At 33.6% G+C, this 16,564-nt stretch overlaps 1 protein-coding gene across 1 annotated transcript in view; it reads left to right on the top strand.

Annotated features, from left to right (window-relative positions):
- LOC148940499 (venom serine protease Bi-VSP-like) overlaps positions 1–16,564 on the top strand; it is a 65,100-nt gene that overhangs the window by 41,969 nt on the left and 6,567 nt on the right. The window contains exon 7 of the mRNA XM_089105002.1: positions 12,006–12,271. Within this exon, the coding sequence (XP_088961128.1) occupies positions 12,006–12,271 (266 nt within the window). The remainder of the gene's footprint in view (positions 1–12,005; positions 12,272–16,564) is intronic.

The following is a 16,564-nucleotide window of genomic DNA, read 5'->3' on the forward strand; positions in this document are numbered from 1 at the left end:
GACATGAATATACAGTGCAGTCTAACCGGTCCATTAGCTCACCAAGGACAGTCACCTATTACTACGAACGATACCTGAGTTACCAGACGGGTATCTAAGGCAACACCCACGTTTTGGAACTAGGGGCGTGATTGTGTAATGCAATCAGACTGGTTTCGTTTCACGGGTTCATTAATAGAACAACTAATGTTTTTCAAAAGGGCAATTACTTCTGAGTTCAAAAACCAAATTAAACTTCCGATGGTTAAGAATGCGTCACGGGTAATTAATGAATGAGGAATGGAATGCTATAGTTAGAATAGTTTTAAGTTGAAAATTGTACCATTTGCGTAAAAATAACTCTATTTGCGAATTTTTTTTTGCAAAAAGGTATTCCGTTGGTTAAGAATGCGTCACGGGTAATTAAAGAATGAGAAATGGAATGCATCAACTATACAAAGAATATGCTCAGATACGTATTAGATTTGACGCCTACAAGAGACATTGGTAAAAGGTATTCAATAGCTTAATTGGCTTTATATTATTTTGCGTAAAAGCTAACTCTTTTTGTGAAAAAGGGTATAGCATTTGCGAATTGGACTGTATGAATGATATTAATTTTTGATTGAATAATAGGGATGTGAATGATCCTAATTAGTGATCGGATCGTATGAAGGTGGAGTAAAAGGGTTAAACTGATTGACAGTTAAGGTAACCCCTAGGGGTTGTTAACTCATAGCTTATTTATTATAAATTTGGAATACCATCAATCTATGAAAATGGTTAACAATGATAAAATGGTCTTGTAACTTGACCTAGCTTTACTTCTTCGATGTATTCTGTATAACACACAAGTGGCGTTTGAATAGTGTTGTCAATTTAAAATATTGATATTTTTAGTATAGTATACTAAAAAGTTGATACTCAGAGAGATGTAGATGGCAAGACAAGAATTTTAATAATGAAATTCAGAACAACCCTTAAAAATCCTTACAAATCAAGTAGTGAGGTGATTATAGGTTTGAAGCATCATGGATCATAAGCACCAATGACCCTAACCACCAAGGACCTCAACCTCTAAAGGTCCCATACCTCCAACCTCCGAGGGGCCCCATCACCCAAAATTTTTGGCCCCTCCCCCAATTTTTTTGAATTTTTTGTGAAGATTTTTAACTTTTTTTATTTTTTTTAACATGTTATATTTTTTCAACCTTTTTTATATATCTTAGAATGACAAGTAACATACTTAAAACATAAAAAAATCACATTTAATATTTTCCAAATTCAAAATGAGAATGATATAGAAATGTTAGTCGTGATTTTTGCTATTAGAAAAATATTGTTTGTAGTAGCACTTTTTTTTATTGGACTAAATTTTTTCGGGACTTATTTTTACGTATCTTAAAATGATATGAAATATACTTATCGCTATAACATTTGTACTCTATGCTTGCTCAGAGACATGATGCGGCTTTCCCACTGGTACTTTATGGCGGGATTATCGACACTACCTAGTTTATTCCATTCAATTTAATTTATTCGAACAAAAACATAACACAAACATCAATATCAATAAAGATCCTAGAAGAGAACTTGTTAAGGACCAAAAAAAAAAAAAAAATTATTAAAATAACTCTGAAAAGAAAGAAAAAAGAAGAAGAATAAAACATGGGTAATTAAAGCAAATTGGTTAAAAATTGAAAGATTAAATTATATTATCAAGTTTTGTTACATTTTTATACAGCTTGCAGAAACTTGTGGCTAGTTTAACACTGGAGGGTATTTTGTTCCATTGAATAATAGATTTGTAAGTGGGAGATTGCTGGGTAGCACTAGAAACGCATTTAGTAATTATAAAGGCTCTATTGGATGAACGGAGACAGTAGGCTTCCGAATTATTAATGTTATAATAGGTTAGTAGTTGAGGTGGAAGATTATTGTGGAAAGCAGAGTAAGCAGGCGATAAGTTTAGTTTTTGTATGAATTGATCTAGCGGAGCTATACCGAAACCTGAATACATATTACGAATGGGATATGGACAGTGAAGATAAAAAAAGGCTTTAAATGTAAGGTGTTAATCAAATCTGTGTTTTTTAGTCAAGGACCTGTTGTATTTCCCAAAGCTAATACGTAATAAGAAAAGTAAGGAATAATAGAGGGTAAATAGGTTGTCAGGTGGAAGGAAATAATTCACACGGTTAATCATAACTACTTGTCACAAAATTATTGCTGTGATGTAAGAAATATGATTAGAGAAGAACAAGCATGAGTCAATAAATACACCAAGAAATTTGGCAACCTCCACTTTTGGGAGGATGTCGGAGAAGTACTTGAGACCAAGAACAGTTTGGATAACCTCTTGGATTATGGGGTTCTGAATAATGATGCTGGACCTTTGTTACTATTAATGGTCATATTGAGTGTAAGGGCACCACGCATGGACTCGGTTCAGAAGGACTTGGGCAGAGGTTATTGCCGATGGTAAATTGGTGCCAGTGATGAAGAAGTTGCTTTCATCAGCAAATAGTACAGGATACACTGAAGGGCCCAGGTCCCTAACAAGATCATTGATATATAGGAGAAATAAAACAGGAAATAATATAAAATAAAAGGAGAAATAATGTTGCATGTATTAAATCAGTATTTTTTACGCAGTGGAACGATAAACACATAAGTCATATCTTTAAAAAAACGTGAAGATGGAGCATTTTAAGAAAGTGTGTTCACATGATAGTGTTTTTGTAGCATTGAATGCTGACAAGGAGAAGTATTTAAACTATGAAATAAGTACAAGTGGTAGCACTATCGGAAACGTATGCGTGCATTGTCATGACAGTAAGGAATTAAATTTCTTTGGAGTACCGAAAAAGTTTAACTCTTATGATGGTGGATATACGAAATTGACATCTCCAGAAATGATTGCACTCAAAGAGAATCCCAACATAAAAATAATCGTTGATGATAGAGGACAACTCCTTGCTACTGTTGCAGGTAACACATTACCTACTGATACATCCTATCGTCAACTTTCGGGTATTAGCATTCAACGGAATGTCAAAAGAAGAAAGGCCTACTCTTCTACTAATATCATAAACCATATCTTCACTACGTGCCGAAACTGTTACATGTGTAAAAACAGTATTGTAATATACAGTGAAATTGCCCGAAAAATAAAAAGGGCATTGATAGAAAATATCAATAAGGAATATAAAGATGAATCGATGAAAAATAAAGTACCAGCAAACGTTACCACCATTGATCAAATAGTTAATGAACCACATAGTACCATAGACGAAACGCATATTGAACCTTTCGGTGACACCTCAGTAAAAATTGTGTATGACTCAAAATGGAATAATGAGTATTCTACTAATTACGAGCTAAGAGAAGACAATAGCTACAATATCAAGAGAGAACATGGTGAACTATTTCATGAAACAGGTTCAAAATGTCCAAAGTTTATCATTGATATTAATAATATATCATAATATATTTTTGTAATAATATTTTACATGGAATTAATTCATTAGAAATATATTATGCATCAAATCGTTATCCGTTCATTATTTTTAGAGTATGCTAGCATATCAAACGTTTAGAATGTCTGTTAAAACGCCGGAGATGTAAGAAAAGGAATTTGCATACATCTATTGTCATACACATGGGCTAACATTGACAAAATATAAGTATCAGAGTGATTAAATTTTTTCTATCAACATCTTTGTCAGATACATCGGATAAAATTGACTAAATCTAAGTATCAGATTGAATAAATTCTTTATCAACATCCTTTCTCGTATGCGTTGGATAAAATTGTCAAAATCTATGTATTAGAGTGGATAAATTCTTTATCAACTTCCTTTTGTCTGATACATCAGATAAAATTCACAAAATCTGTGTATTAGAATGAATAAATTCCTTATCATCATCTTTTGTCGGGTACATCGGATAAAATTGAGAAAATCTAAGTATCAGAGTGAATAAATTCTTTGTCAATGTCTTTTTGACAGATACGTTTGATAACACTGACCATATCTAAGTATCATAGTGAATAAATTCTATATCAACTTATTTGTATGATACATCAGATAACATTCACAAAATCTAAGCACCGGAGTGAATGAATTCTTTATCAACATGCTTTTTCAGATATGCTTGATAAAAATGAGAAAAATCTAATTATCAGATTGAATAAATTCTTTATCAATGTCTTGACAGATACGTTTGATAACACTGACATAAATCAAGTATCGAATTGAACATATTCTTTATTAAAATTCTTTGTCGATATCATTTGTCAGTTACGTCGGATAACATTAACAAAATATATTTATTAAAGTGAATAAATTATTCATCTTCATTCGGTCTTGGAAATGTCATTATGAAAGAATTATAAATATGAAAGCAACGAACTCTGTCCTGAATTCAACTCTTCGAAAAACAATACAGAAATTTAATTCGGGAAATTATGAAAAAATTGAACAAATTCTTTATTAACATTCTTCATCGATTGAATTCGCTACATGGACAGACAATACAGCAATTTCACAAAATCTAAGTATCAGAGTGATTAAATTCTATATCAACATCCATTTCTCGGATAAACAGGATATAATTGACAAAATCTAAGTATCAGAGTGAATAAATGCTTTATAAACATCATTTGTCGGGTATATCAGATAAAATTGACAAAATCTAAGTATCAGATTGATTAAATTCTATTTCAACATCCATTTCTCGAATACATGGGATAAAATTGACAAAAGCTAAGTGTCAGAGTGAATAATTTTTTTATCATCATCTTTTGTCAGATACAACGAATATAATTGACAAAATCTAAATATCAGTGTGAATAAATGCTTTATCAGCATCCTTTGTCGGATATGTTGGATAAAATTGACAAAATCTAAGTGTCAGAGTGAATAAATTTTTTTTATCAACATCTTTTGTCAGATACATCAAATATAATTGACAAAATCTAAGTATCAGAGTGAATAATTTTTTTTTTATCAACATCTCTGAGCAAGCATAGAGTACAAATTTTATAGCCATAAGCATATTTCATGTCATTTTAAGATATGTAAAAAAAAGTTGAATAATTTTGAAGTCCAAAAAAAATTTAGTCCGATAAAAAAAGTGCTACTTAAAACAATATTTTTCTAATAGTAAAAGTCATGACTACCATTTCTGTATCATTCTCATTTTGAATTCGCAAAATATTAAATGTGATTTTTTTTAAGTATGTTACATGTCATTCTAAGAGATATAAAAAAAAGTTGAAAATATAACGTTAAAAAAAAAAAAATCTTAAAAAAATTCAAAAAATTCAAAAAAATAGGGGGAGGGGCTAAAAAGTTTGGGTGATGGGGCCCCGTGGAGATTGGAGGTATGGGACCTTTGGAGGTTGAGGTCCTTGGTGGTTAGGGTCATTGGTGCTTATGATCCATGATTCTTCAAACCCATAATCACCTCACTACTTGATTTGTAAGGATTTCTATGGGTTGTTCTGAATTTCATTATTAAAATTCTTTTCTTGCAATCTACATCTCTCTTAGTATCAATGTTTTAGTATACTATAACTTTAGACCCTATTTTAAATTGACAAAACTATTCAAACGCCACTTGTGTGTTATACGGAATACATCGAAGAAGTAAAGCTAGGTAAAGTCAAAAGACCATTTTATCATTGTTAACCATTTTCATAGATTGATGGTATTCCAAATTTATAATAAATAAGCTATGAGTTAACAAACCCGAGGAGTTCCCTTAACTGCTAATCAGTTCAATCCATTTTCTCCGTCTTCATACGATCCAATCACTAATTAGGGCCATTTACATCCCTGTGATTCCATCAAAAATTAATTTCGTTCATGCAATGCAATTTACAATTGCTATATCCTTTTTCGCGAATAGAGTTAGCTTTTACACAAAATGTTATAAAGCCAATTAAGCTATTGAATACCTTGTACCAATGTCTCTTGTAGGCGTCAAATCTATTACGTATCTGAGGATATTCTTTGTATTGCTGATGCAACCATTCCATTCCTCATTCTTTAATTACCCGTGACGCATTCTTAACCAACGGAATACCTTTTCGCAAATACCTTTTCGCAAAAAAATCGCAAATAGAATTTCTTTTAAGCAAATGGTACAATTTTCAACTTAAAACCATTCTAACTATAGCATTCCATTCCTCATTCTTTAATTACCCATGACGCATTCTTAACCATCGGAAGTTTATTTTGGTTATTGAGCTGAGAAGTAATTACCCTTTTCAAAAACATTAGTTGTTCTATTAATGAACCCGTGAAACGAAACAAGTCTGATGTCATTACACAATCTCGCTCCTAGTTCCAAAACGTGGGTTTTGCCTTAGAAACCCGTCTGGTAACTCATGTATCGTTCGTAGTAATAGGTGACTGTCCTTAGTAAGCCAGTGTACCGGTTAGACTGCACTGTATATTCATGTCTCCGTCCTTGTCCCCGGCACGCCTTATTCTAGCTCACTACTCAAGTGCTCCGGAGAACGTAAAAACCTAAGCGACATTAGATCTTTTCACGGGTAGGCAAGTCAGATTTCTCTTGAACGCGAAAACATTGGAACACTAAATTTTAAAGAAACTAATTTTAAATTAATTTATTTAAATACATATATGAAAATTGGTTATTAAAATTGCAACGCTATTAATAGATGTTTTTAGGAATTTCAAGGAGGTTGTAAAGCCTCGAGTTGGTTTCAGAGGCATTTCAAGAAAGTTTCTGCAAAAATAGCTGTTCCAGGGTAATTGGACCGCTGATTACAGATCAAATGAGAGGAGCTGTTTGTGCGCGCTAATGAAAGAGTATGTGGGAGGAGTTGTTTGTTCGCACCGAGAATGAAGAGCCGGAAATCATCTGCGGTGAACTTACTGCTAATTATCTTTATACACTGGGTATACCGTACAAGGATAAAACCTTCGCCAAAGCTCTTCTATCATCAGAATCGAACACTTGCTAATAATCTATAAAAATGAGGACGAAATGTGTTTGATAACTCAGGCACTTCTTAATAATTAACCTAAGAATAAAAATTTGGTTGACACATTATCTACCCTTTCTTGGTTTACACATCTCATCCTCTTAAGTAAATGTAAAGGTAAATGTAAAGGCAAATGTAAAGGTAAATAAAGGTAAAATCTAAATGTAAATGTAAGTCATACATTTAATGTTTCTTTTTATTTATTTACAAATGACTGAGATTGTGTGCAAATACAGCAATATATTATGTAATATATTATTTTTTAGTTATTTCTTATTGATTGCCCGGTAATACGAGCCAGACTCTCAGCCGGGTATACCCTTATTGTAGTTGTATTTGGTTCGTAAATGAAAAAAACCTGAACCTACAGCATCTCTCAGTCTAAAAAATATCATATTACTAAGTAATTTGCTACCTACAGAGACCAGACTAATGCCTTGATAATTACCACACTTACTTTTATCGCCTTTCTTATACAGTGGCTTAATTAGGGTTTTCCTAAAATCTTTAGGTACTTCCCCTTTTTCAAAAATCATATTCATCATCTTCAGTAGCTTATTTCTAGCCTCAAAGCCACCATATTTAAGAAACTCATTTACCATACTATCAGCACCTGGAGCCTTATTATTTTTCAATCATTTTATTACTGTCGCCAATTCTTCCTCGCAAAACAAATCTTCATTCACATCCAAGGTATCACAAACTTTTTCATTTTCCTCTGTATCTTTTCCTGCAACTCTGTCTCGGTTTAACAAATTCTCAAAATGTTCTGCCCATCTCTATTTAACTCTTTCCTTATTAATAACTGTGGCTCCGTTCCTATCTTTAACTGGGACATGTCCCGATTGGCTACTTCCACTCAGTTTATTAACATGCCAGTACAATTTTTTTTTACTATTAATTAAAGAATTTGCAGTATACTGAAAAAATAATAATGTTTTTACTTTTACCACTTTAATGAATCAAATAATATTAACATTTTGATTAGTAAATATCAGTTTATGTATATTAAACTGACAATGCACATTCATTTGTATTTTTCCAGTAAAGTGCAAATTTTTGTTCTGGCCATGGGAAGGCATAGGGGTTTTGCGCCCAACTTATGTTAATTTCTGCTCGTTTTGAGTTTGACTCGGTTATTTATTGTAATTTCTGTTCGTTTTGGGTTTCATTTATTTATCGATGCTGATTTGTGGTTGTTTCAAGCTTGGTAGATTATTTGATTTTATTTTTGCTCATTTTTTGTTTAATGGAGTTCTTTATTTTTCTTTGAAAAGCTTATTTTCTGGAAAAAGTTTCTTAATTAATTTCTGTTCGTTTATATTGACATAGTCTTTTCAGGGAAAAAGAAAATAATACGTTAAATCTTTTCGTTTTTTAAGACTTTATAGTTTGGTCAGCTATTTGTATGCTGGAGACAAATTTTCAGCAATTTTTAACAACATACACCCTTTTAAAAATGCCCCCAGGGCATAACCTACAACCCTTGCTTAGAAGACTTTGGGGGGAGTGTACTACTTAAAGATTTCTTTTACTATAATGCGAACTGCACTGATGTTAATAGCTGTCTCAGAATAACGATTTAATGTATGCGAGAAACCTGTGGAGCTGAGAGGGTCATTTTTCACTCTATAATGACTTTCAACAGGTAAAAAAGGCAATAGCGCATTCAATTTCCAATTGAATGAGCCCTTTTGAAGTTTCTACGCTTTCAATAAAAACCTTATACGCCCCAAGGGCATAATTTAAAACCCTTGCCCCGAGGGCTGGGGGCAATCTAACGGTCTTATGTCAATTTTAAATTCTTGGTCAGTATGCCTCTAGGCAGACATGCCTTTCCAAAAACTAACAAACAAGTATGTGTCCAATAAGAGAGTCATGCATACTCCTGCCATTTACCCGTGCCCCAGCCATTTAAACATTTGCCTCTCAAATACTTGGACTATCTGTCTTGGCTTTTCTCTGTCTACAATTTGCCATGTCTTGATGCAACCTATGCAACCTACTGCAAAATACTAGATAACTTTAATTCAAAATCAACGGTCAACCTTTTTAAGACCATAGGCAGGCGTACCTTGTTTACCTCTCATTACAGGCAATCTAACGGTCTTATGTCAATTTTAAATTCTTGGTCAGCATGCCAGCATGCCTCTAGGCAGGCATACCTTTCCAAAAACTAACAAACAAGTAGAGTCATGCATACTCCTGCCATTTACCCGTGCCCCAGCCATTTAAACATTTGCCTCTCAAATACTTGGGCTATCTGTCTTGGCTATCTGTTTTTTTTAGAAAGAAAGAAATGGAGAACAAAGAAGAGAGAGAGAGAGACAGAAAGCGAGAGAGTATGGATCATGCATTTGTATAGATTGAAAAGATATGCTAATACAACAAACGTTAAATGACATATGTTGTCAAACTAAGATTTAAAGCTCATCTTGTTTCGCTTAAAGTGCTTTATTACTTTTCCTGATCCGTTTTCCCTTATTTCATTTCGGTTCTAAAATGCCCCGCTAAATTCCAAAAACAAAATGTATTTTGGAAAGTGTGGTTTTTCTTTGTCAAGACATCAGCAACAACAACGAAAAATCACGATCATAATCAGGATTATAGAAAAGGAAAAATATTTCTTAGAGAACATAAAGTCTTTACTATCACTTTAAAAGTACTATTTCAAAGGGATACTTTTTATGAAAACTTTTCCTTTTGATGCTATTTCATGCTAAAAAATAAGAATTGATGCGTAAATTAAACTTTTGAAATGAATATTCGTCATTTTTCAAGCAATCCATTCAGTTTGTCGAAGTTATATTTTGAATTTCAAACCAATATAAGAGTAAATAATTGATTAGAGTTGAATGAATAATTGGTACAGTTGAAAAGAGTGCGTCCAAAAGGAGGAAAGTATGGATAAAAATTTACTGCATGTACACTAAACTAATATAAATAACTTTATTCTTTAAAACATAACGATATTAATTCCTGAAAGCATCATTAATATTTGTTTCAACATTGCAATAATAAAATATAGAAACATTAAAGAATATTAAAAAAAATTAAAGAATATTCGGTTTTTAGTAAAATATTCATGACATTTACAGGCCTCGGGGAGATGGTACTCTTGTTTTGGTAATTTTAGTTCGCTCTAAGATTGATCTATTCCTCCATAGCAGTAGGCCTATCTATAATCTTTACGTTTGACGTGATTCATTTTGATTTTTGTTGGTTTTGGGCTTTCAGTAATTCATATCGCTTGTCTTTTAACCGCAGGTTAATTTGAACTTCCTTTCTAGCTCTTTTTCCCAGAAGTCATTTTTCATTGCGCATACCCTCTGAAATATCTAAATAATGTGTTAACATAATTATTATTAACATATTGTAATTATCATTAACTTAATTGTAATTATCGTTAACAATTATCATTAACATATCATTAACATAATTAACACATTAACATATTGTTCTTTAATTTTAAGTCATGGGTACAAATCAACAATTTCAATTGAACTAAGAAATTCCGGTGTGAATTAAGTTCCTCCTTTCTCTTTATCCTTACGGAATCTATTCTTCTATCCTAATCTTCTAATCTAATCTAATCTTCTAATCTAATCTAATCTTCATATCTTCTAATCTAATCTATCCTTACGGAAACTATTGTACGATTTATATTCTTCTGAGAGCGCTAAAATAACACCTTCCTTCATCCCAATGTAATTTTGATTTGCATGACAATTTCCAATTGCACTACCACTCGATATTGTATCCTTAGGTGATTCAGATGGTGATTCAGGTGACTCAATTTCATTGAAATCGATTTTTGGAAGATTTCTATTTATGCTACGTAAGTTTAAATCGCCTGAAAAAATTTATTTGCACTTTCTCCCAAGTTATCTGATTTTATTTGATTTTAATGGGAATTCCGCCATGGTAGGGATGTCATGAATGAGCCCTCTTCCCATTTTATACCCCCATGTCATGCCTTATGACATCTTTTACCGTAGGACCATAGGCTCGATGGAATCACCCCTGTGAAGAAACAATGAGTTTTTGCGAAGTCATGACCTATTTAAATAGTTTTTTTTCAGGCCAGAAGATGTTGCTCTGCCAATTTTCATGAAAAATTATCGAGCTATTTTTGAGAAAAAAATGTGTACATATGTATACACGATTATTACTCGTATATCAAACAATAAGCTGTACGGAATATTTGATTTAATCCATCTTTTTCGGCTATGATGAAAGGAAGGTTAAGATAGCTTTGCCATGTTTCGTTATTGCAGCGGTAGCTGCAACAAAGTAAAAGACGACACGGCCCATAGTTAAACAAAAATATTAGCCTGAAACCTCTAAAAATGGTCTCAGATCGAAACAAAAAGTACGCCATTGGAACGATATACTAATTACACCGAAAACACAAAACTGGAAACTTACAGCCCCTTGAGTTGAACAACGAGGAAAATTATAGATAGAGACGGATAGTTTACAAAGGTGGTCATCCGCCTTTGGGCCATCATTCGGGGGCCAAGGAAAAATCAGGTCGTCTGTGGATGAGGTGAGATGAAGTCACAAAAAAGGGTACACAAAGAAGTGGAACTTAATGGGTGGGGTAAATAGTGAAACTTTTAATGGATTGGAATGGGTAGGAGTGTGCGGTGATGTGTCGACTTCAGGTGGTTTGGGGTGCAATGAGTTGTTGGTACAATATATAGATACACACACACACACACACACACACATATATATATATATATATATATATATATATATATATATATATATATATATATATATATATATATATATATATATATATATATATATATATATATATATATATATATATATATATACCGATATTTTGAGTCTTGTAATACAAGTTCATTAATTTTAGTACATAGTTTATAGTTGAATCGTTAGATGACAGCATGTTTTTAATGATTGGAAGAGAAATAAAAGTTGGCACCCTTATTATTTTAATTTATACACTCTCAGTATAGCTTATTTATTCTAGTGCAAGGAAAATGTATGCACACTTGGGAGTACATAATGCAACGGCTACATCCCCATTAAATCCTAGCTTCAAAACAGCTTTTATAGAAGTGAAGCACTTCATCACCTACGATGATATAGAAGAAACTTTTCCAAAAGGACCCAAACATGATATAGCTATCATTGAGCTGGTTCGTTCTGTTGTTTTCAGTCCTCTGATAGCACCAATATGTTTACCTTTTTCGTCCAAACCTGAAGATACAATGAATGTTGTCGCAACTGTAGCAGGTACAACTATTTTGCTTTATTCTTACCGTTTTTTTTTTTTTTTTTTTTAATCATATAATTTCAAATTGAAAGGAATTATTTTAGTTAGTTTCAGTTTTTTTGTAAAAATCTACCTATTTGAGCTTCTTTCAATCATAATAGAAAGAGAGGGCAGTGACAGAAATTTCCTCTAAGCAGAGTATGCCCATGCGAAGTATTTTGGGTGGGGTGAGGGATTTAAAGGCTGGAAAATTCTGTTTCCTTGTTATTTTCAGGATTTTATTACATGATCGTGGGTGGAAGGGTACCTGTTCTATTGACCTCCATTGTATATACCCTTTATAGATTGGCAGTATTACAATTATTGCTGAGTATATATTCTTTTTTAACACCTTCAATCATATTGTGAAGATTTTCCATTTCCTTGCTTGAACAGTATTCTATTCTAAATGGACTTAACTTAAGGTAAATTAGCGTAATTAACTTAACGTAAATGCAACTCATGTAGAGCATGTGAAATTTATAACGACATCTTTAATTATTCGAAGAGAAATCCTTTGTGACCTGACAGTTAGTATTTTTGTCTCCTTATCCCTATTGACCTCATAAAAGCTTAAAGTAATTAATTCAAGAAACTAAAACAGCTCTTTCTAAAACCATTTGAACTTAACCCCTTTTCGTTTGTCGTGAGAAATTATTCCTGAAATGTGTATCATCCCTCCCACTCCATCCCCTACTAAAACTACCTCTCGCCTCACCTTTTCCCTCTTAGATCCTTAATCCCCAGATAAGCGGCTGTGAAAGTTCCAAAACTAGCTCCGGTTTACGCCAGGTCTCAGCTTTTTTCTGGAGGTTTTATGCTGAGCTTTATTCATACTTTTAATAATTCGGAGCTTGTGCGTGTTGACAAATGTGCTCACAACTTTTGTGTTCGTTGACAGATTTTTCTTTTCGCGACCGACGTTGCTTATAATAGTATTTGACATTTTATAACTAATTGATTGACAAAATCACTGGTTCGCAAACTGTGATACGCGCACCCCTTTTGGGCACGCAACAATTTTTAGGCGGTACGCGGCAGTTTACTTAGTACCGGTAACTCAGAAGGGGTACCTAAAATGTATTGTGGGTTGAAAATGGGTACAGTGTCTAAATAAGTTTGAAAATAACTGGACTAAATAATACCGTATTTGGGCCCCACCTATGAAAGTGCATTCTATAGAATTCGCCTATAGAAATTGAAGGATTTTATTTTATTTTAAATGTACATTCAAATGAAAGTTACATCTTTATAAGTTGTTTGGCTTTTTGCCCAATTTTGTTTCAATTTTGGCACCTACTACTATCAAAAAATGCATAGCTGCGTAGAGTTCTATAAGCCAGATTTTTTTGTCCTTGGTAATTTAGGAAGTCTTTTAGCTTTGATTTGCTAAAATGAACAATGCTGATTTGATTAAATTTATAATCTAGTTTAATCATAATTGACTTCGTATTGCCAGAAAAGCATCAATCTGCTGTGCCGCCATATGGTAACTGCTGAAATATCACAAGAGAAAAAATCACAAGAGAAAAAAATCACAAGGTTCTCCACAAAAATCACAATTAAAGAAAAAATTCCGAATTTTTTTTTAAGTGGGATACCCATGTCAGAGATATCATCCATAGAGCTAATGCGTTTATCTCCTTCCTTAAGCTCCTGGATAAAATTAGCGTCCCCCCTTTCCATTCTATAAGGACTTGCACGTCTTTTGTCCGCCCCCATCTTGAATATACTTGTCCAGTTTGGCACCCTGGCATCTCTCGCGAATAATCAGAAATAATTGAATCAATCCAAAAAACAGCCTTGGGAATAATTTTCAAAGAAGGTAAGGTGCCATACTCTCTGCTCCTAAAAAAAGCTAGTTTGGAAACCCTTGAGCGCAGGAGGGTTTCGTTGTGCCTCCCTTTTGCAAAAATGCAAAAGTATTTTCCAAACGTCACTCCCAATCCTGATAACGGCCGCCTCGAGATGTTTCTGAGACCATCCCTATTTTGTCCCCCATTCGCTGTGTTACTTCCATCCCACTTTTTGCCCGCTCAACTATTGAACATGTTTGTCCAGTTTGGCACCCTACCATCTCCCGGGATGAATCAGAAAAATTTGAATCCATTCAAAAAAGAGCCCTGTAAATAATTTTTAAGGAAGGCAAGGTTCTATACTCCCTACGTAAAAAAAAAAAACAGCTAGGTTGGAAAAACTCGAGTGCACGAGGGTTATGCTGCAAAAAAAAAATTTGCAGGAACATGCAAAAAAGGTTTTGCAAAAAAAAAAAATTAAATAACAAACCCTCGTGCTAAAAACCTTATCCCCAAAAGACATTCCCTACCCAAGTTCCGCTTGCCTTGGGTTCTTTTAAAATAGGAATTCTGTTCCCCACGCACTGTTTTACCTCCAGATATAAAAAAAATTTGTCCCCTTCATTACAGAAATAATACACAAAATATCTGTACTGGTGCTGCCCAAGTTTCGTGCTTGTTTGCTTGTTTTGTTTCCCCCTTCTTTTTTTAAAATCTCTTTTAGGTTTTTATTTATATTTTTTCTTATTTTACTTAGTTTTACCAGTTATTATATTTTTAACTTGCTCTGGCGTTTCCCAGTTTAATTATTGACCAAGGAGCGATTTTTCATTCTGATACATTCGTTTTCGCATTCTTGCCCCGTTTTTTAGTTTTCTCATTTTTTGTTATTTTTTGTTTGTCAGGTTTTCAACTGCTGGCTCCTAAATTTAAATTCGGTCCTTCGGTGCTCACGATAGTAATTTTTTGCAAGAAATATCTTATTTTACGACATTACATAATGCGCCTCATCATGGGGATTGTGAAGAATTGAGTGAGTTGCAACAGGAAATATATAATAAATTTTCACTGTTTTTCAAACAGTTCGTTACCACGAACTGTTTGAAAGGAGCGACCCAGCTTAATAGTAACCAAAACTCTAAAAAATTAATGTTTTGACACAAATAGATACGTCAATAGGATTGAATTTTTATGATGATTCCGAATATATAAATTTCATCAAGTTTAGTGTTACCCATCAAAAGTTACGAGCCTGATAAAATATGCCTTATTTTCGAAAAAGGGGGAAACAACCCCTAAAAGTCATATGATCGTATCAAAGAGCCTTACTCTAGTGGTTTCGTGCTCCTATTTGCAAAAATGTGGAATTTTGTATTTTTTGCCAGAATTAAGATCACGGATGCGTGTTTATTTGTTTTTGTTGTTGTTGTTGTTTTTATCAGGGGTGATCATATCGACCCAGTGGCCCTAGAATGTCACGAGAGGGCTCACTCGAACGGAAATTAAAGTGCCCTTTTTAAGTGACCAAACAAATTGGAGGGCAACTAGGCTCCATCCCACGCTCATTTTTTCCCAAAGTCACCCGATCGAAATTTTGAGATAGCCATTTTGTTCAGCATAGTCGAAAAATCTAATAACTATGTCTTTGAGGATGACTTAATCCCCCGCAGTCCCCAGGGGAAGGGCTGCAAGTCATGAACTTTGCCCTTTGTTTACACATAGTATTGGTTATTGGGAAGTATACAGACGTTTTCAGGGGATTTTTTTTCTGGTGCGGGGGGGGGGGGGTCATGGTTTACATGGGAGAACATTTTCATGTAGGGGGAGAATTTTCCACGAAGGGGATGACAGATTTCCCAGCATTAGCTGGGACAAAAACAAGTTTTTTTTTAACTAAAAGTAAGGAGCTGCATTAAAGCTTAAAACGAACAGAAATTATTACGTATATGAGGGGGTGTGCTCCCTCCCTCCTTACGCTAAAGTTTTTTTTAGTAATTTCAAAAGAACTATTTATTCTAATTAAACGGCCTTGGTGATTCAGGGGTCATTCTTAAAGAATTGGAACAAAATTTGAACTTCAGCGTAAAGAGCGAGGTATTGACGAGGGGGTGAACCCCCACATATACGTTATAATTTTTGTTCGTTTTAAGCTTTAATGTCGCCAAAAATCTTATTGAAAAAGCGAGTCACTCGCCAAAATCCAAAGCTCTCGTCTGGCACTAGTGACTGATGAGATCTTTGGATTTTGCTATTCGTTGATATTGGTGAGAAGCTCGCTCTTGGAATTAGATTTTTGGCTTTAAAGTTTTAGTTTTGCGGTTTTTGGATTTTATTTGTTTGCCATTTCTGTTGGGTTTCCGCGTTGTTTGGTTTTTAGATTTGGGATTCTTCCAATTTAGCTTTTTATTTGTTATTTTTCCTGTTGGCTTTCACCCTCTTTGGTTTTATCAGTTTGATTTTATCCAAGTTGTCTCGTCC

The sequence above is a fragment of the Artemia sp. Qi Xiang Cuo genome, chromosome 19, assembly GCF_049724085.1.
Source record: "Artemia sp. Qi Xiang Cuo chromosome 19, ASM4972408v1, whole genome shotgun sequence".
NCBI classification, from domain to species: Eukaryota; Metazoa; Arthropoda; class Branchiopoda; order Anostraca; family Artemiidae; genus Artemia; species Artemia sp. Qi Xiang Cuo.